The sequence below is a fragment of the Strix aluco genome, chromosome 23 (assembly GCF_031877795.1).
Source record: "Strix aluco isolate bStrAlu1 chromosome 23, bStrAlu1.hap1, whole genome shotgun sequence".
Classification (NCBI taxonomy): Eukaryota; Metazoa; Chordata; class Aves; order Strigiformes; family Strigidae; genus Strix; species Strix aluco.
This window is the reverse complement of record NC_133953.1, coordinates 6,861,381-6,882,964: the sequence shown is the minus strand read 5'-3', so window position 1 is coordinate 6,882,964 and position 21,584 is coordinate 6,861,381. Positions and strand designations below refer to the sequence as shown.

Here is a 21,584-nt window from a genome sequence, read left to right as displayed (position 1 = left end):
TGACAATCAGCAGGAGGCTCACGGTTTTGGTCCGAGATTCCCATTTAGGTCGTGGTATGATCCCCCTCTAAGCTTGGTAGCTCAGCCATGGCCCTGTGAACTCATGCCCCCCTCACATCTTCTGTTCATGCAGTAGCCAGTCCCCCCCTCTCTAATCCCAAAATGTGTGAAAGGATGCAGTCACCCTTCCCTTACTGTAGGCAGCGTACCTTCTGAGGCAGGTGGAACTGCCAGAATACAGAGAACAACAAGTAATAATCCCTTCAGTGAGATCAAATATCTTCCATTTGAGTTGTGGTAGCACATAATGCATCTAGCCATGGAATAACCCCTCCTCACGCTTGTGCTGCAGAGACAGGGCAAAAGGTTAAAAAGCTGTGTCATGCAGAACTTAAGAGGTGTTGGACTTTGAGATGGCTCTCCAAGGGCAGTGCCTGAAAGTGCATTGTTTAGGGACCCTTTAGACTTTGGAGGGTTTACACCAGCTCTTGGATAGGCACTGGAGTAGTATTTGATTATTCTCTCCCCCAGCTAGCACTGACATCCCAAACCAGCTTTACTTAAAGAAAACAGGAATCTTTCCTGTCTCCTCATTGCGTAGCTGAGTTTGACCCTTTTAAATGGATTTCCTGTTGACTTGCTTTTTTTTCTACAGTGAAGACTCTCTACTTCTATTATGGCATCTTGATGCATCTCTTCTCCCAGGGGTAAGAGGTATAACTTTTAAGCCTTGAGTACTGACAGTACTGCTTTCTAGGGAAGTTACACACAGGGCAACTGTACAGGAAGCCTCTAAAGGAAATGTAGCAGCAACTATGGAAGGACTGAGCAACACAGTAGCCTTTTGGTTCAGACAGAATCACAGAATCATCTCGTTTGGAAAAGACCTTGAAGATCCTCCAGCCATGAACCTCGCCCTGACCGCTCCCAACTCCACCAGATCCCTCAGTGCTGGGTCAGCCCGACTCTTCAACCCCTCCAGGGATGGGGACTCCCCCCCTGCCCTGGGCAGCCCATTCCAACGCCCAACAACCCCTTCTGCAAAGAAATCCTTCCTAAGAGCCAGTCTGACCCTGCCCTGGCGCAGCTTGAGGCCATTCCCTCTTGGCCTGGCGCTGGTTCCTTGGCTCAAGAGACTCATCCCCCCTCTCTGCACCCTCCTTTCAGGGAGTTGCAGAGGGCCATGAGGTCTCCCCTCAGCCTCCTCTTCTCCAGACTAAACCCCCCCAGTTCCCTCAGCCGCTCCCCATCAGACCTGTGCTCCAGACCCTGCACCAGCTCCGTTGCCCTTCTCTGGACACGCTCGAGTCATTCAATGGCCTTTTTGGAGTGAGGGGCCCAAGGACAAGCCTGAGACTCTTGAGACTTCATTTCACTTCCCTGCTCTCTCCTGGATTTCTGTGGATGGCCACTAATCTCTCGCTGTTGGCGCTTTGGCATGCCATTCAGAGCGGAGGATAAAACAACTGTCCTTCCAAGCAGACAATCTGAGATGCGCTAATGGCTGGAGGGGCTCAGATGCTGTGGTGATTGGGACTGTAGAAATAGTTTTACAGTTGGCAGTGTTATTTTGCAAGGTTGAGGAAACAGTACACTTAAAATATTAGGCAATATCTGTGAATTACCTTGAAGGTTTTGGCTGGCTGTTCTAGCATTCCATAGTTCTAGCCACAGTGCAGACATTTTCAGTAGTTCTGTGTGTGATAAGAACAGAACTTTCTGTGCTGACTTTTCCATCTAGAAGTGAAGAAGGGTGTAACAGTGGTGCATTGAAGAGAGGAAAGATTGAGACCATTGAGAACTGGCTTTTAAAGTGCTTTAGTGACATGATTGTTCTTAACATTGCTCTTTGTACAGTGTAAGTACTTGATGTCCCGTGTTAACGATGGTAAATCTGCGATACATACTAAAATGATTTGTTCTGAACCAACAAAGGAGTTGATACTACACTGGGAGTGAGACCTGAACACTCTTGGTTCCCAGAGTTTACTTTTCATACTCACTTTAGGTTCATTTGCAAAATAACTTTGTCTTGTCATCATTTGACCTACTTAATTCTCCCCTTCTTTTAAAACCGCTCAGTCCAGCAGCTTTTTAAAAGATGCTTCCATTTTACCACAGCGTTGAAAATAGATGAGCTGAATTACATCACTGGGAAGAGTTCCCAAAAAACCTTTCTCTTTGGTCTGCCACTTGAACTCTCAGCAAAAGAACTGGTTGGGGGGAAAAACGTCTGTAAGGAAGTGGAAATTCACCAAAAAGTTATTGAAGCTTCTTGTTGCATTTGAAACTTAAATGTCAAAAATTCTGAGTGGAAGATGTTCACCACTACTTAGCTACTGCTGAGCAGAACTTGTCTCCTGTAGGGATGCACATTTTGCCGTGGTGAGATGAACAGTTTGGAACTCAATCTGAAGCCCAGTGTTGGTGGGAGGCTTCTGTACTGTGTTTTTGTTTTAACAAGACCTTCATGCTTCAAAGGAAGAGATAATCTCTGCACTGTGGATTTTTTTTAAGAATACCTCTAGAGCTGGGAATTTCCTCTCTTCCCCCAGTGGATTTCTTTTCTGCCAGGTGTGAAGCAGTTGATGTGTTCGTCTCCCTACTGTGGCTCACCTTCTTTCTGGACAGTTGTCTTCAGATGTTTCATAATTTCAGTTAGCCAGCTCCTGGGGAAGTGGAGAGAAGAGTATCTGAAGGGTAAAACAGCTGTAAAATTCTTCTTCTCCCATAGTGGATCTCTGCTTCTCCTTGTTTTTTCACTTTTCTTTTCCATTTGGCTATTTTTCCCTGAAACCGATCAAAGGCTTTCACAGGAGAAAAGTGGTATTTTCCAGATGCTGCAGGATGGCCCCAGCTTTGTCTTTGCTAGCTTCCTAAGCATGTACCACCCCTTAATGCTCCGTTTCTGTAGATGTACCAGCCCCAAAGAAAGAAGGAGTTGTTTCAAAATGTTCAAAAGTGCTCAAGTGTTCCAGAGCCAGAGAGTCTGCTTTCATAGAGGACTTTGGCAACCAGAAACATACATTTTTTTGAGGCTTTGGCTCTTAAGTCACTTAGGTTTCTTTAACTTTGCCTTCTGTCTTCCCCTTTCATGTTCTTATTCCAACAGCTGTGTATCTTTAACATGTCCTAAAGTTTCTCTCCATCTTTTCAGGCTTTTTAACAGACTTGCATGCCTCTGGGAACGTGAGTTGGACATTCCAACATAGCAGCTTCATAAAATGTCCCATAGGTATAAAAATATAAATTCTATGAAATATATATAGCATAGTTAAATAGTGTTCTGGAGATCACTGGTATTCTGTTCCTCTTTGATTTGAGGCTTTTGAGAAGTTAAATGCTGTTTTAGAGTAAAAACAAACCTGTGTTTCTTCTTTGTTTTACTAAGTTATTAATCCTCTGACGATTGAATTAATTCTGAAAAAAGTTACAGTCCCATGAATATCTGGAACTACATTTTTGTGTCACTGGTTTCACTAACTTCTGACAAGACAAAACCAGGATTGTCATAACCTTTCTTCTCTTTGGCTTTAGCTTCTTTCTCATTGTAGAGACAGAAGGCACAGTGGGGAGTCTCCACAGCCACTGTTTTGCTGAAGTTCTGGAAGTCTACTCTGTATTTCCCTTCTTTGGTCTTGGACACAATGGGAGCAAAACGATAACCCCAGAGCACCTCTTCTGGGATGTAGGATGTCCTCACTTGACAGGTAGCGCTAGTGGCTTCCACAGTGCCATCTAAAAACACCACCAGCTCAAAATCTTGCTGCAGAATGGTTTCTGCTGCCATGTGGAAGAACGGGCTGTTCTTATCTATGATATGATAAATAGTTAATGGGGAAATGAAGAAGAGATTCTCATTGCCAGCATCGACTAGAAATTCTATGTTGACCTGGTCCAAAATGATTGTCTCTCCTTCTGGGGTGATGGTGGTCTTCAGAAGTTTTCCGTAGATGTGACTCCCTATCAGCAGGCTCTTCCTGAGGTTTGCCACCCGAATAAGGAGGCAGAGCTTCCCCCCACGTTTGCTGATGACAGCGTTCTTGCTGAAGGTGATGGTCTTAGCCCGGTTTTTGGACCTCGATATCTTGGCCAAGATGGCACCACACATAAAAGAATTGATGATTACCCCCAAGATAGACTGGAAGATGAGCAGGAAAATGGCAGTGGCACATTGTTCCGTGACACATCTGAAGCCGTAACCGATGGTTACCTGGGTCTCCAAGGAGAACAGGAAAGCTGAAGTCAAGCCGTTGATATTCTCAACACAGGGGGTGTGATTTATGGAAGGATTGAATTCTGGGAGATCTTTGTGTATGTATGCCACAACGTACCAGAGGAGACCAAATAGAAACCAGCTGCCTAAGAACGCTGAAATGAAGATAGTCATTTTGTATCTCCATCTGAGATCCAGGATAGTTGTCCATATGTCGATCAAAAAGACAAACCTTGACTGTTCCACATTGCCAAACTCTATGTTACACCTTCCATCTTTAGAGACAAGCCTTGCTCTTCGCCGGCTGCGTTCTCTGATGTGGCTGGTAAAGCGTTTCCGGAGGTAGTTGAACATTCCCTCTGCTGATAATGTTCTGGAGAGTAAGAAATAATAAACATTATGGGTAATGCAGGTTTTGTTTATACCTGCAGGTGACAAGTAAATTCTGATGAAGTCTTAAGACACTTGTTTAGGAAAAAGTTATATAATTTGCATATTTTCCCTTAGCTGGTAGGGAAAAGTTCCAGTAAGTACATGAGGAAGCTAACAGTTTCTTGCCTAAGGAGCATTGCAGAAAAAAATAATCATTTTGGCTTGCTCAGTGAAGTTCAAATGGGTCGGCTGTTAATATTGTCCTCTGTTCAGTTGAGTAAGTGGAGGCATAGAGGAGCAGGTAACTTCATCGTGGACATATGTTGGAAAAACTGGTGGGGAGTGGCTGGGGTTTGAGGAGAACTTTCTGCCTTTTAGAAGATGAAGTGGGGCCTGTCTGTGCAAGTGTGTGTGTGTGTGCGTGTGTGTGTGTGTGTGTGTGTGTGTACATCGGCATTAGGAGACCCTGGATGCGATGTGGATAGTGAATTTAGGAAGAAATAAGAGTAGGTGCAGAAGGTATAATTAAGCCAGATATGCAGTTACTTCTAGCACGATTATAGATTGGGTTTGAAGGTGTGAATGTCAAACTCTGGAATCACAAAAGCATCTCAGATAGGACTCTTGGGTGAGAATAAAAGAAAAGATTAAATTTCAGCAGCAAGAGAATTGGATGTTTACTCACCACAAAGGTAATGCTAAGACTAAAGGTTTAGATTCTGAAATCCATTCTTAAAAGAAAGTGTAGCTCTGTGTCCCTGTTAATTTTGTCCTTTATGATTGGTCAGGTTAAAAAGAGACCCGGGTAATAAGAGTCATTGATGGAGAAAATACTACAGATGTGTTCAGGCTGGAATTTGGATTAACCTGCATTTGGAAAGTTCCCAGTCTTGAAGTTTTTCAGACATGTGGGTGTGGGGAGATGTTGATCCGCTATAGAGTTGGAGACTGCCTGTTATGTTCATAGACAGATCTAGGGTCAGATTTTGACCCGAAACCTAGGAATGTTCTTAGAAATAATTGATTTCAGAGTTGATCGCCCTTCAAGCATAAAATGCGTTTCCTCGCCAGAGAGGATGTTTGATTAGTGCACAGTGTGCTAACCCACCCTGAAAGAGTACCCTTGTGTGCCTATTTAGCCTTTGTTAAACTAAATTCTTCTCATGTAGCAGAATTTAACTGTGTACTGTAATGGCATTTCTTGGGGGCAAAATGCTTCAGCTTAAGACCAACTGAAATAAATTAAGAACTTGAGGGGAAAATATTCTCACTGCTGACTCACACAAAGGCTGTTCTGTCTCTAAGGACGTAGTGTCCCCTGCCACACAGAGACCTGAATGTTTTGGGGACCTGCAGCTGCTATGGATGACGTTTTCTTTAGAAGGACCTGGACCTGAAGAGTGCATCTCGGATCAGGAGCTGCTGGGGGCTTTGTAATTGCTACTGTTACTTTACTGCTGCATTACCCTCCCCAATAGAAGGTGTCATTAAAACAACCCTTAGGAATAATTTTTTAGAGGCAAGCTAAAGATGCTACAATACTTACCTGAAACCCTGCATGATATCACTGGCTTCCTTTTTGGCTAGGAGCAAAATGCTTGGGCTCAAATTTTGCTCAATTTCAGGGCGGAGTAATGTGCTTAAATATCTGTGGCAAGACTTGTTTATCTCCCTTAAACCCTGATTTCATATATCCAAGATGGGGATAATCCAAAGGCCTGTAATGGATTAGATATACTGGTGTGAGTTATTTAGTGTGACATTTGTCTCATTTAACTTCAGCCATCTATATGTTAGATAATTGCCTGTGCCAGTTGTACAGCTGATTCCAGAGTGACACTAAAGGGAGCATATGCACCTTCTGAGGGTCCACTTGTCTTGTCACCGCAATCATTTTGTGAAGGAACAAACTGCTGCTTGGTGAAGTCTTTCCTTTACTCCATAGGCATCTCGATTAACTTAGAGAAGCTGCCTAATGTTTTAGTTGGCTGAAACAGAAATCCTTCCATTAGACGTAGTTACGGGGGCCAGAAAAAACCTTTAGATATAATAATCAGTAGCAAAGGGAAAATATTAAATTATCAGTGATGGAGTCTAAGTACAAATTAATTACATTTTGTAAAGCCAGAAGTAAATTCTATATTTAATGTCCTTGTTTGTATCAGCAGCCCTGAGAATGAATTTGTTTGTCTCATAGAGTTGTCTTCTTTCTGCACTTAGACTGAAATCACCTTTTTCTTCTGCTCATTAAAATTAGGGTGAAAAAAATGAAGGTCACTTTTGTTGTAATGTAGCTTTTCACTGTTTTAAACTTTTGCTGTTGAATTTATTGGTTGCAAATGTAGCTCACAAAGGTTAAACTTTAAGCACATATCTGAGGAAAGGGGGAATGAGGTCACTTTCTAAACAATCCCCATTTTATTTTCCTGACGCACTTTTAATATGTTCATGTTAATGCATAGTTTGGGCAAAAATAAAACGTGCAACACACTAATCAAAGAAGTTTTCTACTGTTTAACTCCTAACCCACCTATTGTGTGAAAACATGCAGCTTCAGCTGTTGTTGACATTCCTTTTGTCCTTTTCTGCAATAATGTGAACACTGACTGTCATGACCAGAATAGTGTGTGACATGCCTCACCCTGCCCATTGTAAGCTGCACACACATACCTTTGGCATAGGTGAGCTACAGCAGACGTGCTCCTAATCCTAGTGAATAGATGTGAAGGGGAGAAATCTGAAGAAGAATTCTGGGTTCTAATCTTCTCAATTGTGATAAGTTGCTATCACAATTCCAGTTGGCCTGATTCAGCCTTCACTGGAAACTTTGGGAAATTTGACCAAGGATCTGGACATACACTTCAACCGATAATAACCACAGAAGAGATGAGTGAGCTAATCAGCATGGTCATCAGACTGGAACCTTGCAAATAGATCCCCAACTTTACCATTCTTCTCTTTAAATCTTACATGCCCTCTTCAGAGGTTGTTTTACAAGCCCTGCTTAAGCTACCCCCAAGTATCACAGAATCATCTCGGTTGGAAAAGACCTTGAAGATCATCTAGTCCAACCGTTAACCCAGCACTGACAGATCCCAACTACACCAGATCCCTAAGTGCTATGTCAACCCGCCTCTTTAACCCCTCCAGGGATGGGGACTCCACCACCTCCCTGGGCAGCCCATTGCAATGCCCAAGAACCCCTTCTGTAAAGAAATACTTCCTAATATCTAGTCTAAATAGATCTAGTCTAAGTAGATCAAAGAGGCAGAATTATACCCCTCAGGCAGGATGACAAAGGAATTCTCCCTTCAACAAATCATTCTTGCTCCCACACACAACTGAAATGTTGCTTTAGCAGGAGAAAAATTCTCTCCTGTATAAGCAAGCTGTGAGTATATCACAGACTGTCTAGAGGAGATTATATAAAGTGAGTTATATAATACAGCACTTAAAGTCCTTTCAGTTTAAATCAGCAAAGGTAACCCAGCTACGTCTTAGCTAATATTTACCAGGATATGTTTCCTGTTGGGCCCAAATAAGCATGGTATTGCTGTCTGTCTTGCATGTGAAATTCCGTGTTGCAGGAGTTAGCAAAATTGCTGCTGTCCCCAGGCATAATCTGTTTATAGAAGGTGCACTGCTTGTATTCTTAAACAGGGGAGAATTTACCAATAAAACTACTCAATGAATAAAGATGACATGTCAAGGTTAGGTATGAAAACAAGGAGTTTCCACTTCCCTGTTCCAGTCTTGTATTTCACAGTGATCACTAGAGTAAGCAGAAACCTTTAGATTTCCATTCTCAAATTTCTGATCTTTCCAAACTAATCTATCAGTTCCTCCACCCAGAATATTCGATCAATGCCCAGAAAGTTAGTTGTTAACAGATGCATTTCTACCTTTTTCTTTCTCTGCAAGTAGGTAACAACAATCATTACAGTTCCTGATTGCTACATACCAGCTGGAGTTCCTCTGCTCACTCAGAAATGTAATTGAGTGGTTCTCTTTGCTCTTACTTGCTTTCAATTGTTTTGTTCTGAAAAATTTTGAATGTGGGGGATAATGGCCAGGCGCTTTTAATTGTTCTTTGGGTAAGTCCTTTGTGCAACGCTGTGTGCGGGGCACATTAATCCAGGGAAATGGCTTTAATCTCAGCCACGTGCAGCACTTGAGGAGATCAGTGAGTGAAGGGGAAGGTGTTTAACGTTTGATGGGGGCCTGACAAGAACAAAGTTCCGTCACCTGCTATTTCACTGAAGTTCTGATATCCCTGGCTTCATACGTCTTTCTTCCTTCGCAGGAACGGATGCATGAGCAAAGTTGGCAGAACCAAATCATTAGGGGGAGACAGCATAAATGAAAAGCGGCCCGCTGAACCCACAGCTTTTGTTAGAAATACATCATTGTTAGGCCTTCAGATGAAGTTCTAAGAAGCTTAGGTAGAAGAAAGGGTGATACAGAGTTAAAGGATTATTTTTTTTTCAGTCCTGTTCAGGTCTTTTCAAAACTCAGATCTTCTTTCAGTCCTTTCTGTGTTTTTCTTTTTGTTGAACTTTCTCTGAACAAAGAATGTGAAATATCCAATTCCTAATAACTTATAAAATCTTTTTTTATGAGAAAAGCAAACTCTAACACTTAGTCTCATGGTGTATTATCTGCTGGCTGAGACCTTTGGAGAGTATAGCTCATTTGCCCTTCGCTAGCTGCCCTGGGTAGAGCAGGAATGTGCCTGTTGTGATGGGATGACAGTTGCAACATCCCGTCTCCCTGTCTTGCTGCTTATATCAAAATTATATCAGAATCAAGGACTGCCAAAGAGAGCTACCCCCCTGTTGAATCAATTATAAGTATAGTAAGAATATAAGCTTGCCTAAAGCAGCCAGTTAGCCCTAGGGGTGGGCGTAAAAAGAATCTGATTTACGCCATCCTCCACGCTCACTTTATCTTTCCGACGGACGCGTTTGCAAAGGGACCAGACCTGCTGGCACTGGCAAGCTGACGCAGGCAAGCTTTCTTCTTGGACCTGGCAACGTCATCATTAAGTATTTATTCCTGATAGCAGAGCTGAGCACTGAACGCAGTGGCTGTGTCTCCGAAGTGTTGACTGAAATGCCAGTTCTGTGTGGGAAATATGATCCTTCAGTCCGGCTCAGCATGGCAACCTGGGAGTCTTGTCACAGCTCCAGTTAAGTGACTACATTTTGCCAACCTAAATTCCAACTGGAATTTCTGGTGGATGCACCAAAGGAACTTATCCCTTGCCTTGCCCTTTCTCCTGCTGAGTAGAATTACTGTAAGGTGTTAGAGCTGCCCTTTTCCATTGCAGTAATGGCCATTTTTCAGCAGGAGAAGCAAAGTGGTTCCTGCCTGCCTGTGGGCTGTGCATTAGTTCATAATATCCACTGTGAACATGAAATATCTTTAGAATGGATGTCTGTCATCTCAGATTACTGTAAGCACACAAGTATGATCTAGCCAGCTTTATGTGAGTACCTAACAAAGAAGTCCTCTTAAGTGCCTAACTTTCCTCTTTAGATGGCGGGGGGAGGTTTCATCCTTCTGTCTTCTAAACTGGGTGAACCAGGATTGTCCCAGCCACCCCAACAGGGATATAGCAAGGACAGGTACTATCCCCTCCCTTGCTTCCCCCATGGCCTGATTTTTAAGAGAAGGAAACATGTTGTTTAGTCTGGAGAAGAGGAGGCTGAGGGGAGACCTCATGGCCCTCTACAACTCCCTGAAAGGAGGGTGTAGAGAGGGGGGATGAGTCTCTTGAGCCAAGGAACAAGCACCAGGACAAGAGGGAATGGCCTCAAGCTGCGCCAGGGCAGGGTCAGACTGGCTCTTAGGAAGGATTTCTTTGCAGAAGGGGTTGTTGGGTGTTGGAATGGGCTGCCCAGGGCAGGGGGGGAGTCCCCATCCCTGGAGGGGTTGAAGAGTCGGGTTGACCCAGCGCTGAGGGATCTGGTGGAGTTGGGAACGGTCAGGGCGAGGTTCATGGTTGGGCTGGAGGAGCTTCAAGGTCTTTTCCAACCTGAATGATTCTGTGATTCTATATATGGGATGTATAGACTCTAGAGGAGCTCTTGGTTACTTAAGGGACTAAGCCACTTCAGGAAAACTGCTGTAACACCTTGCCAGTCTATAGCAGGGGGTTTCTGGCCCTCTGCCTTAAAATTGGATCTCCTCATTGTTCTTTGTGTATGTTTTGTAGAGTTTGCTACCTGATGTGTTCTGCTGCTGAGCAGCCCTAGCGTTACTTGAGTGACACTTCCAGTAAGGTTTCAGTGACAACAAGCAGTAGCTAATTTGCAACCAGGAATGTTGCTCACACCATGCCATGTGTACATGGTTTGAAAAGATAGGCTGCAGTCTTCCCTCACAAAGCCGACTTGAAGAAATAATTCATTCATGAGAGCACAGGCAAATGAATAAATGAAAGAACAGGCACTGCAGCAGCGGAGACTCAAGCAAATCATGTTTTCTGAAAGCTTAGGAGTGTTTGGGCTCCTCAAAGGTTAAAATACTTGAGGTGTATAAGTAAAATATTTACAGCAATAAAGACATTACTGTCATTGTTAGAAATTAATACATTGTAATTAGAGCTGCACACAAAATTAATCCATGACTGCATTTACTAGGGGGAGAGAGTCTAATCACTTCAGCTGGCTGGAGAGCAAATGACACGTCTCATACGCAGACACCGTTAAGGTTTTGGTAAATTTACAGAAGCAGCATTTCTTCCTGCCCTATGTGCCACGGAGGCAGGAGGCCAGTCCTGGCCCCCAGTCGCTCCCTTTCTGACACTTACTAGAAACATGGCACTTAGCTCTGTCTAGACAAAAACATTTGCCAGCACTCTCCAGCCATGATCACTTCATAGGCACTAAAAACTTCATTATTTGATATTTTTGCAGTGCCAGACTAATTCCACGGCTAGACTATATCTCCCACAGCACCTTCTACTGTGACAGAGAATTCCCATGCAGCAGATCAGCTCCAGCCTCAGAGTGCATCACGAGATACGCAGTCATGCTGGGTAACTTGTCTCTGGAGAATGGAGAACTGGGAGCTAAGCTGTCTTTACTATGCAGCAGGATTTCCCAACAGAACTATTTCTATTTTCAGACAATTAGGTTTCCACTGAAAACATTAAATTTTTGATAGGAAGTGGTGCTCTGGGAGAAATTATTTCTCAAGCTAAGTATATCTCTTGGGACTTTTTCTTTGGTTAAAAAAAAAAATAATAATTTTCATTGCAGTGGACTTGTGTGTGATGTGTTGTTGTGGTTGCAAGAGAAAAAAATTGGGGATTTAACTCACTGACAGTGTTATGCTAGTTTCATATTCTACTTTAAAAGAATTGATTTACTGAGAAGTCTTGACAAGAAAACATTTTGCTTTTTGTTGAAACTTTCTAAAGAAGAAAGGCGGGTTTTGTCTTTTTCTCTCTGCTGCCAGAAAAAGGCGTTGCACTCTAAACGTGTGAGAAAGGCAGATTGTAGTAAGTTCTAACCTGTATGACTGAGAGCAGAAGCTACCTGTAACCAAAGAACTACCCTGCAGTAAGATGTGGGCTGGGGAGGCAGCACTGTATAAACACCACCTGTAAAAGTCACAGGGAAAACGGGCAGAGTCATGTGAGCCAATTCTGCACGTTCTCTCATTTTGTTGTTCTTTGCTGAAGTATTTAAGGGGTTGAATCATTAACTTGCAATTTCTTTCTACAGATTGGCAATGTCAAGTCTCAGTCACCAGTGTGGTGTGGCGAAAGGACTTTTGCAGAAGCCCCCAAGGCTGAGAGACGGTCGACTTGGGCGTCAGCGACACAGCTAGAAGACAGCCATTACTCAAGGCAAAACCACCCATGGACACTCCGACAGTTCTGACCCTGCTTCCACACCTTATCTCAGTACTCAGCGGTACCTTGTTGTATAAAAGCTTCTGTTCACGTACATTTTCTTTCCAAAGTGTCGTTAAATTTGATCTGCTAGTGGCTTCATACCACCCCAGAAAGGACCCAGCTCTGGGTGTGGGGAAGATTGCTGACAGAAAACTCTTAGCACTGTTGCAACAGCTTTGAGTGTGGTTGGAGGAAGGTTCTTGCTTACTCAACGCATGAGAAAAGCATGAAGTTACTTTCTCTGTACTCTGCACAGAAACAGGGAACAAAGGCAAGAAGGCGAATGTTGCTGTGGTGTAAGGTCCTCTCACAGTAGTTCACAGAGAATAGCCAATTCCAGCTCCAGAGCAGAGACACTGTAAAAGAATACTCAGAACAAGCTACAGCAGCCTTGCTAGCCCAGCTCTGTGGTCATACATGGCACGCTCAGCCAGCCTGAGAGATGGGATTTGATGTACTACTTGTCAGGTCTGTAATATCACAGAATCGCAGGATGGTTTGGGTTGGAAGGGACCTTAAAGATCACTCAGTTTCAACCTCCTGCCCCAGGCAGGGCCACCTTCCACCAGCCCAGGTTGCCCAAAGCCCCGTCCAACCTGGCCTTGAACCCTTCCAGGGAGGGGGCAACCACAGCTTCTCTGGGCAACCTGTGCCAGGGCCTCACCCCCCTCACAGGGAAGAATTTCTTCCTTAGATCTCATCTAAATCTCCCCTCTGACAGTTTAAAACCGTTACCCTTTGTCCTATCCCCACACCCCCTGATCAAGAGTCCCTCCCCCCTTTCCTGTAGCCCCTTTCAGTCCTGGGAGGCCGCTCTAAGGTCTCCCCGGAGCCTTCTCTTCTCCAGCTGAACCCCCCCAGCTCTCTCAGCCTGTCCTCACAGGGGGGTGCTCCAGCCCCCTGATCATCCTTCTGGTCCTGTTCCCTCTGTGTGAACCTGAGGAAGATGAGGGAAAGGCAAATGAACACCTAACCTGGATGATACTGCAGCAGGAAGAGTTCCTTTGAATTCTGCTACTGTGTTTTTATGATATAGACTGTACATAGCTTGCTGGTGCTCCAAAAAGGTGCTTGTAACAATGTGGTATCATTGCTCTGCTGCAGTCTTTCACCTCCTTATAGCACCAGGGTAAACTGTGTTGTGGGTGGTTATCCTAGTCAGCAGTCTGGGAATATTTTCCTGTGATGTTAAGAGCACTGTCCTATTGCAGTCCTTACCATTAGTTAGGCTGTAATTTCAGTATCCCAGTCTTGTGTGGTTATCAAGGTGACTTTGATTTCTCAACTGGCAAAAAACCATTATGCTGTGCTGGTTTGTTGCCAATAAGCCAACCTCAGATAGGACTATCACACTGGTCTTGATAAGCCAGGTTCAAATTGGGAAGCCCAGCCCCAGTGTTTCTCAGATAGTAGGATTGTGAGAGGAAAGAATTGGAGATGTACCAGGTGACATGATAGATGGTAGCTGCATTCTGCAGCAGGAGCCTGCAGCTCCACCTGAAATGGTGACGGAGGTGAAGAGGAGAAAGTAAGATTCGTTGATCTGGAAACAGGCAGTTGTTCAGCTGTAGGCCTGACTCTGGGGTCTCAGACTGTTTCCATTGCTTTCTAACTCATGTTCCCTGTGTGCAAAGGAAATAAGAGTAATTCCACTACTTGACATGCGGCTGTGAGGCTATTTTAATGTTGACAATGTTTGTTTTTTCATGATGTAGAGTGTTATTTTATTACAAAGCAACTCTTGGGCCACCCTGCCCTGTTGGAGTAGCATGTTGCTTCAGTAGTAACTGAAATGATCCCTGAACACAGCTGTCACTTAAAGTATTTTGAGGTCTTTCAGGAGCAATGGTGTGCTATAAATACAAATTATTGCTTTTTTTTTCCATATAGAAGGCAGTTCTTTCATACCTTATTCTACTTCTTTCTTAAGGTAAACAAAGTACAAAGTGAGGAAGGCTTTCTCTCAAGATGAAAGTGTGTGCAGCGCTCTCCTTGGATAGTTTATACCACTGAACTGTGTATAAAGTAGCTTTCCACCTTTGTGTGTCTCAGTTTTCAGAGATTAAAGGCCTGCTACATTGCAGCGTGAGTTCTGTTCTGCTTATTACTTAGCACTTCTCAGCCCTCTTCCTTTTAATAACTAGTACTCTCATAAGTAAATCCCACATACATAGTTTACAGGCATCTTTTCTACTATTAGTTCATTTGCTACTTGTCTGTCTGCTCGCTGGTTCTGCTAGTTGCTTTGATTTGGCATTGGTTTACAATCAAGTTGTCCTTATTTCTTGAATTTCTGTACTGCGGGTCATAGTTTCTCTTAGACAGGGATATTAACAGACCATTTCCTTCACGAGCATGCGTTAGGTTCCTCTGAACTGTCCTGTCTGTCATTCAGAAGTTTTCCAGCAGATGTGTTGAAAAGCGTATCGTTCCAGACTTGCTCTCCATTAATAGGTGTTTTGGACTTAATTTTCCTGAGCTTGCTTTCTACCTCAGAAATCTAAAGAACCACCCTGATGGCTGTAATCAAAGTCAGATGGGTTACAGCTGGTAACATAGGGAATGGGAGCATCTGAGAGAGGTAATGTAACCTCTTAATTGTTACTGTGCCTCTAAAAAGCAAAGAAACCAATGATGAAACCACAGGATTGTTAAAAAGGGAAAAGATTCATTGCATTCCTGAACAGATATATGTTTCCTTGTGGATAATATAGGCTCTCTCCTACAGGAGGTCCTTTACGTATCTGTCCATCTGACACGCAGAGCTTATATTGAAGCATGTCATCTGCTACCTGTTGACCTTCCATGCTCCTTTTTCTGCTCGCTGGGCCTGCAAGACTGTCATATAGCAGCTACAAGGTAGATTGGCACTTGCTGGCTGATGCTGCGTGTTTAATCAGTTGAGGTTCAACCATAAGAGTATCAGACACCAGTAGTTTGGAAGATTTCATTACATAGTGCTGTGATCACCAGTGCTGGCAGCACTGCAAACCTTGATTGACAGATTTTGTCCTACTTCTGGTTCCCGAAGCCTGATTTCTATGATGTTCAACCAAGCTGTCTAGATATATCTTGTCCCATTACAGTCTCATCTCAATAGTTTCCTTCCCTCAGCTTTTCTTTGCTGCTGCATCATGAACAGCCGCCAGTCCAGTGTCTTTTCTGGGGGTGTACAGCATAGCCCGCAGCCCTGCTGTGGCTTTTAAAGTCAGTTTGTGGTCCCAAGACCTGGGTCGTGAAAAAGCCTGACTTCAGAGATTTCCAGCTAAAGTCAGAGGTATTAAAGCCATTTGGTGTTCTTTCATACAAAGTCTGATGAAGCAAAATTTTGTCTGTCTGAATTAGAGTCTGCTTGTGCCTAGTAGATTTGTTAAAAGGTTCCTGTGATTTATTACAGATGAATGTCATGAAAGCTAAACAAATTTCAGGAGCAAATCTCGAGGATCAAATCTCAGTAGGCAGCTATTTGCCTAATGTCCTACTTTTTTTCACATCTCCTGCGGGAAGCAAATAGCTTTTAGTTACACAAGTATCTGATTATTCCCTGAAATGATAAAACTCAAAATCGCTCCTTTTAGGGCTAATTTGTGCTTTCAGGGGCATGCACAGTGCCCTTTGAAGGTGCTGGGAAACACCAGCTGCAAATCTAAAGACAGGAGCAGAGTCTGCTTTCCTTGGGGTTTGTAGTAGAGCTTTTTCTATTCCAATCCTTCAGTTACTTTTGAGTTCCTAATTATTTATATAAGTGTAATTGACTTGCAAGACTCTCTTGGCTTTCCGTATGCATTGAGAGAATTATTGACCCATCACATGGGTCATTGATGTGAAGAGATGTATGAACAAACTGGGTGCAAAATAGTTACTTTGCATTCTTAATAGCAAATGTAAGCCATTAATAACTTTGCTCCTCAATGCTCTCAGCGCCTGCACAATTTTAGTTTGACATGCATATGGCTGAGTTCATCCTCAGTGTAATTTGAAATTCATTGAGCATGGACTTCATCTCCTTATGCTACTTTAAAATCTCTCCCGTGTTGAGATGTGATATGCTAATTCCAGAGTTTATGGCTGACTTGAGATGCTACGTTTGAAAAATCAAATCCAATTAAATCAACTTATTACCAAGGTCAGAGACCAGCATTCAGCACATTCTATCCCTTGCTATTTCGCAGCAAAGAGTAAACTTAGTGAGCATATTGTCTCTCAACCCATAAACAAACTAATCTGCCCTAATAAGAAGGCTTCTGGCTGCGGGACCTAGGAAGCATAATCAAGTGATAAAGCAGTCCCTGGAGAGTTCAAATAGCTGAGCTCAGTTCCTGGCTTTTCACATTTTTGTGTGTATTACGGGACAAATGTTCTCCCCTTTGTGTCTGTTTCCCCACCTACTCATGAGACGGAAGCAAAACTCGGGTGTTGTGTGGATAAATTCAATGGTCGCAAAAAGCTTTGAGACCTCTTGAACGTGTTGCCGTGGGCTGGCAACACAACATCAACTTGTTGTAGTCAGAATTTTAATGGAGCTCAGATTTTAGGAGAATATAAATGAGAGATGCTCAATTGCTATCTTGGCAGAAACCTGTTTGTTACCTAAGAAGAGGAAAAGCTGCGTGCATAATATCTTAATATTCTCAGCAAGAAGTGAAACAGAGGGGAATATACTACAGCTGTTTGAGATGGACAAATATTAAGCCGATTTGCAGATACTTTTGCAAATGAAAGTCATAAGTTTAGATTTATTATGAGTTCCCACACTGTGTAAGTCTTTGTATTTAAATTACACTATCACCAAGTGCCTGGTGGCTTTTCTGCCTTTTACTGTTCAGCACCTAATGCATTTCCTGCAGGAGGTCCTTATGTTCCAGACAAAACCAGACAGAAAAGTGAGAAGAATGTTGAATTCTTAGATACCCTTTACAAACAGCCCACTGTCTCATTTCCAGTGAAAAATATAGTTTAATGGGCACAGGCATCTTACACCTTTCCCATTCGTTTAGGAACTTAAGTCTTGTCGGAATTTCTATGGTGTCGATTCATTCCGCCAACCTGAGGGAACTTACTGAAGTGCCAAGTTTAGTAGCTTAGGTGCCTCAGAGCTCCTCTCAGTCATCAGAAATTGTCACCTCAAGGTGAATTGCTTCCATCCAGTTACTCCTCTCAAACTTACCTGTATCTTCAGCTACACAAGCAGCTCTAGGTAACAAAACTCCTATTTTGAATTAAGTTTCTGCTTCTGTTAAGTGTCTAATTTGAACCTGGGACAAAATTACTTCCAAAAGTGAAGCTCTTACCTCGGAGCTTTTAAAAATCTGGTATCAGTTGCTCTAGTTCATGCAGAATTCAATTATGTAGCAGACCTTGGGATGTCACTTGAAATTTCCAGAGTCCTAGTAAAGCAGTGTAAACCCCATGAAGGATTTACTCTCACCTTACTTTACCCCTCAAAATGTTAGAAAAGTCCAGGCAAGCTAATTTAAGAGAGACACTAGAGTTAGACTGTATATGAGGACTGGAGGAGCTGTTCATGGCATCTCACCTCACCTGCCCACCACCAGGTTGTGTGAACAACCTGGGTGACAAGATTTGACATAACCTCCAAATTTTAGATGAATAAAGGCAGTGAGATTAACGTCCTTGTTTTATCTCTTGATACTAGCAAACATTCACATACAGGGAGGCCATTCAGATTGCAGTAGCTGCATCCTCTGAGGCAAGTGTCACTTGTATAACTGCTGTTTTTCTCTTTGGGACAGAAATTCCTAGGGCTTCAAACACTATCTTGCTGTTTGTTACCTGTTCCATGGTTACTCCGTGTCCCTTTCCCTCTACAGCACAGAAGGGAGTTGAGAGAGTTTATTAAAGTATGAGCCAACTTAAATTACTTTGCATTTATCATAGACTACTGCAGAGAAATCGTGCTCACATGTCAAAACCCTGCATTGTGCAATCAAGAAAGAAATAAAACCATCTTACCTCTGTGAGTGCTCAGAACAGAGTGTGCAAATTCGTCAGCCACTCACAGCCTGAATGTAGTCCGAGCTACCTGTTCTGCAGAAAAGACTTGTGAAGATATTCAGGGCGGGGCTAAGAAAAAACTGGCTGCTGTTCTCCAGTAGGCAGGCTGAACTACAGTCCTGTTCACGTACAAGAAATAGAGCCTCAGGGTATATAGAGCTAGTACGTCTTTTGGTGGATTTTCCTGTTGAGGGTATAGACAACTGGCACTTCTGTAGCCACTCGGCTTGGAAGGTAAATCTACAGTCCTGTGTCAAACTCCCCTCGTTCCCACTGTAGTCCAGCAGCTTAAGGATGCACCTTAATTATCAAGCGTTAAGGTGAGTGGTTGAGTAGCTTTCAGGTGCAGGATGCTCTGAACTCCATGGCTGGAACCATGGCCACAGAGTCATGGTCACGGGCCATGGTCACCATGATCAATCCTTCAAGAACCACCCAGTTACCCCAGAATATCACTGCTTACCAGCTACAGGGGTGAGTCCACAGAACTTCTGCCGAGAAATGTGAATTCCCAGAGCTGCTCTCTGTTACATTTCTCCTGAGACGGTCAAGGACAAACAGCAGGTCTGGATGGAGCTGGAAACCAGCAAGAAGCTCAGTGAAAGGAAATGAGGCATGAGAGCCTCTTTCCACCACCTGTCTCACCACCTCCCACCCCCCCATCTATTTACACCCAAATACAAATCCATGATTAAGACTTAGCGCCCTTTGCCCTCATCCTTCCCCACTCCACACATTGCTCCTACTGTGTTTCCAAGTCCTCACGCTTCCCCCGCAGCCTCTTGCTGTCTACTTTTCAACCTGAGAGCCCAGCCCCGGAATCCCACGCCCTCTGCTCATCCCTCTCGGGCACACACCTCCTCACCCACATGCTTTGTGTTGCCTTGCTCAGCTCCCCTGTCCTCAATCGCAGCAAAGCCGAGTCAGGATCCAGCAGCCTGCACCGTGCTGGTGCGCGCAACAGCAAGTTATGTCTAATCAGATGTATCGGCGTGTGCCGAGGCTCTTACTCAACAGCACCTATAAGACTGTGCATAGAAGGAGAGCGTGCTTGCTGCTGCTGACACTGCCCAGCACAAGCCGACTATTTTGTAGTTTGTGTAACGCACGTACCACTGCTCAGAAACCTCGGGCATGATTAGGTATTAGCCAAAAGGATCAGTCCCTGGGCATTGCTGTATCTGCATTAAAACTGAGCTGGCCAGTCGCTGTAGTATGTACGCCTGTTAAGCTGATGACCAAAACTCTTTTACACTACCCCTTACTGGGCTTTTTTAACAGAATTTGAGAAGACAGTGGCAGTTATTAGATAAGCACCTAAGGAAAAAGGCTGTGGTATAGGAAATAGAGTCAATCAGTACAGAAGGGGCACCTGTTACTTCCTGATCATTCAAACCATTACTTTGTTATTTTCATAATTTGATTCTATAATGGAGATTTTCCCCCTCCTGTGCAGTGAAGTTGCATCATGCAGAAAATTGGTTTGTTTAAGTAAGAACTCTTATGGTGTCTTTCATCAAATGTTCTCCGAGAACATTACTAATAATTCATTAAAGGGGCACTGTCAGCTGGAACACTTTTAATTACCATTTTCTGACAAGTCAACCCTTAAGTGGTATGCCCTGATTCTTAAATTTATTACTAACACATATGCAGATTTTTCTTTTTCCCTGCTGATGTTTATATGGGTTGAGAAAAGTAATCGACTGTGAGATTAAGGAAGTGAACCATGCATGACATGTTGTCATGCCCAAAATGGAAGATAATTTAAGGGTGGTTACTTTTTTTAACAGTAGTTTTGAGAAACTCATTACTGTAGCCCCTGAGCATCTCAGTGCATCCGAGTGCTGTGTGCACGTTACTGCTGTGAAACTGAAACGCGTTGAACTTAAGGTATAGCTGTGAAAATCATTAGCTGCTGCTTGTTAACTGTCTGGGTATACATGCTTAGTCTCTAACTAACTATGAGGTGAAGACAGGCTGGCTGGTGCTAATACAGGGGTAACCCAAGAGTACTGGCAGTTACGACACAACAGCTAGTAAGCTGTAAACTTGTATCAGCTTATCCCACCCTAGTTTTTTTGCACAGCCATACTTTAGGGCCCTTCCAGCCCCATGTCGCTGTCATTCCCAGAGAAGAGTAATGCCTGAACTGCCATCTTCTGCCTTCTGCATCTGAGGTCACTACAGCAGATGCAGAGAGTTTCTTTGACAATGTTTTCTTAAGCCTCAGTAGCCTGTTTTGCGGGAGCAGAAACTGAAGCAGAGAACGATCAAGAGGGTTGCCCAAGGAAAGGTAAGCCAGCGAGTAAGCAGACTAGAATCCAAACATCCAGTTCCACAAAAAAGGACTTTCTGTTTCCCTTGCTGTAGTCATTAGGTGACAATTTTGTAGGCAAGGAAACAGAAGGGACAGTCTATCTGGAAATATTGTGGATTTTCTCAGTCAGCTATTAAGAAAACAGTATGGCACTGAGCCTCTTACCTTGTGTCCTAAACAGTAAAGGTGGCTGCAGAAGGGAGGTGGGAGAAAAACTTCCTGGCTTCGTGTCCCCTAGACCATGCAATTTCCACAGTACTTTGGTCCAGCAGCTTCTGTATCAAAGGAAGAGAGCCCAAGGCCCTCTTTGGCTTTTATGTGTGGCTGTGTCAGCTCAGACTGGTTGCCAGCTCATCTATATGCAATGGCTCATTAACATTGTGGCTCGGTTTATATATTGTATGTGAAAGGCAGAGGAATGGCTGCTGGATGGATGAAAAACACAGCGGAAGTGTTGAGCTGCCAGAGTGAGGGAAGGTAGTGCAATATTGCCTAAAGAAGCTGGCGTTACTCTTATTGTCCCCAACATCTGAGTCTCTTGTCCCATCCCACCAGTACAAGCACAACAGAAGTGTCCTGACTGCTTGTGAGGATCAGGCCTTTTCTCTGCATGGGCGGTGGGTTTTGGAAAGGACCAGGTGCCTCTCGATACCTGCCATATTCTGCAGAACCCTCTGCAGTTTGATTTGGTCTGTGCTATACTAGACGCGCGTGCCCTTGCCCAAATTCCTGCTTAGACTTTCCTTCCTAGATTT

The 21,584-nt window shown here is 43.6% G+C and overlaps 2 protein-coding genes across 3 annotated transcripts in view; one reads left to right on the top strand and one right to left on the bottom strand.

The window, feature by feature from the left end:
- KCNJ5 (potassium inwardly rectifying channel subfamily J member 5) overlaps nucleotides 1-21,584 on the top strand; it is a 63,757-nt gene that overhangs the window by 2,497 nt on the left and 39,676 nt on the right. Inside the window, exon 2 of the mRNA XM_074849066.1 lies at nucleotides 12,322-12,513. The gene's annotated coding sequence lies outside the window, so the exon portion shown is untranslated. The remainder of the gene's footprint in view (nucleotides 1-12,321; nucleotides 12,514-21,584) is intronic.
- On the bottom strand, nucleotides 1,803-21,126 carry KCNJ1 (potassium inwardly rectifying channel subfamily J member 1). Of its 2 annotated transcripts, none has more exons than XM_074849067.1 (3): nucleotides 20,995-21,126; nucleotides 18,973-19,085; nucleotides 1,803-4,589 (listed from the first exon to the last, which is right to left on the bottom strand). In XM_074849067.1, the coding sequence occupies exon 3, from the start codon at nucleotides 4,568-4,570 to the stop codon at nucleotides 3,455-3,457; it is 1,116 nt and encodes a 371-aa protein (XP_074705168.1). In that variant the 5' UTR covers nucleotides 4,571-4,589; nucleotides 18,973-19,085; nucleotides 20,995-21,126; the 3' UTR covers nucleotides 1,803-3,454. The 2 variants fall into 2 exon arrangements, with proteins under 2 accessions (XP_074705168.1, XP_074705169.1); XM_074849068.1 differs by having other exon boundaries at nucleotides 18,973-19,047.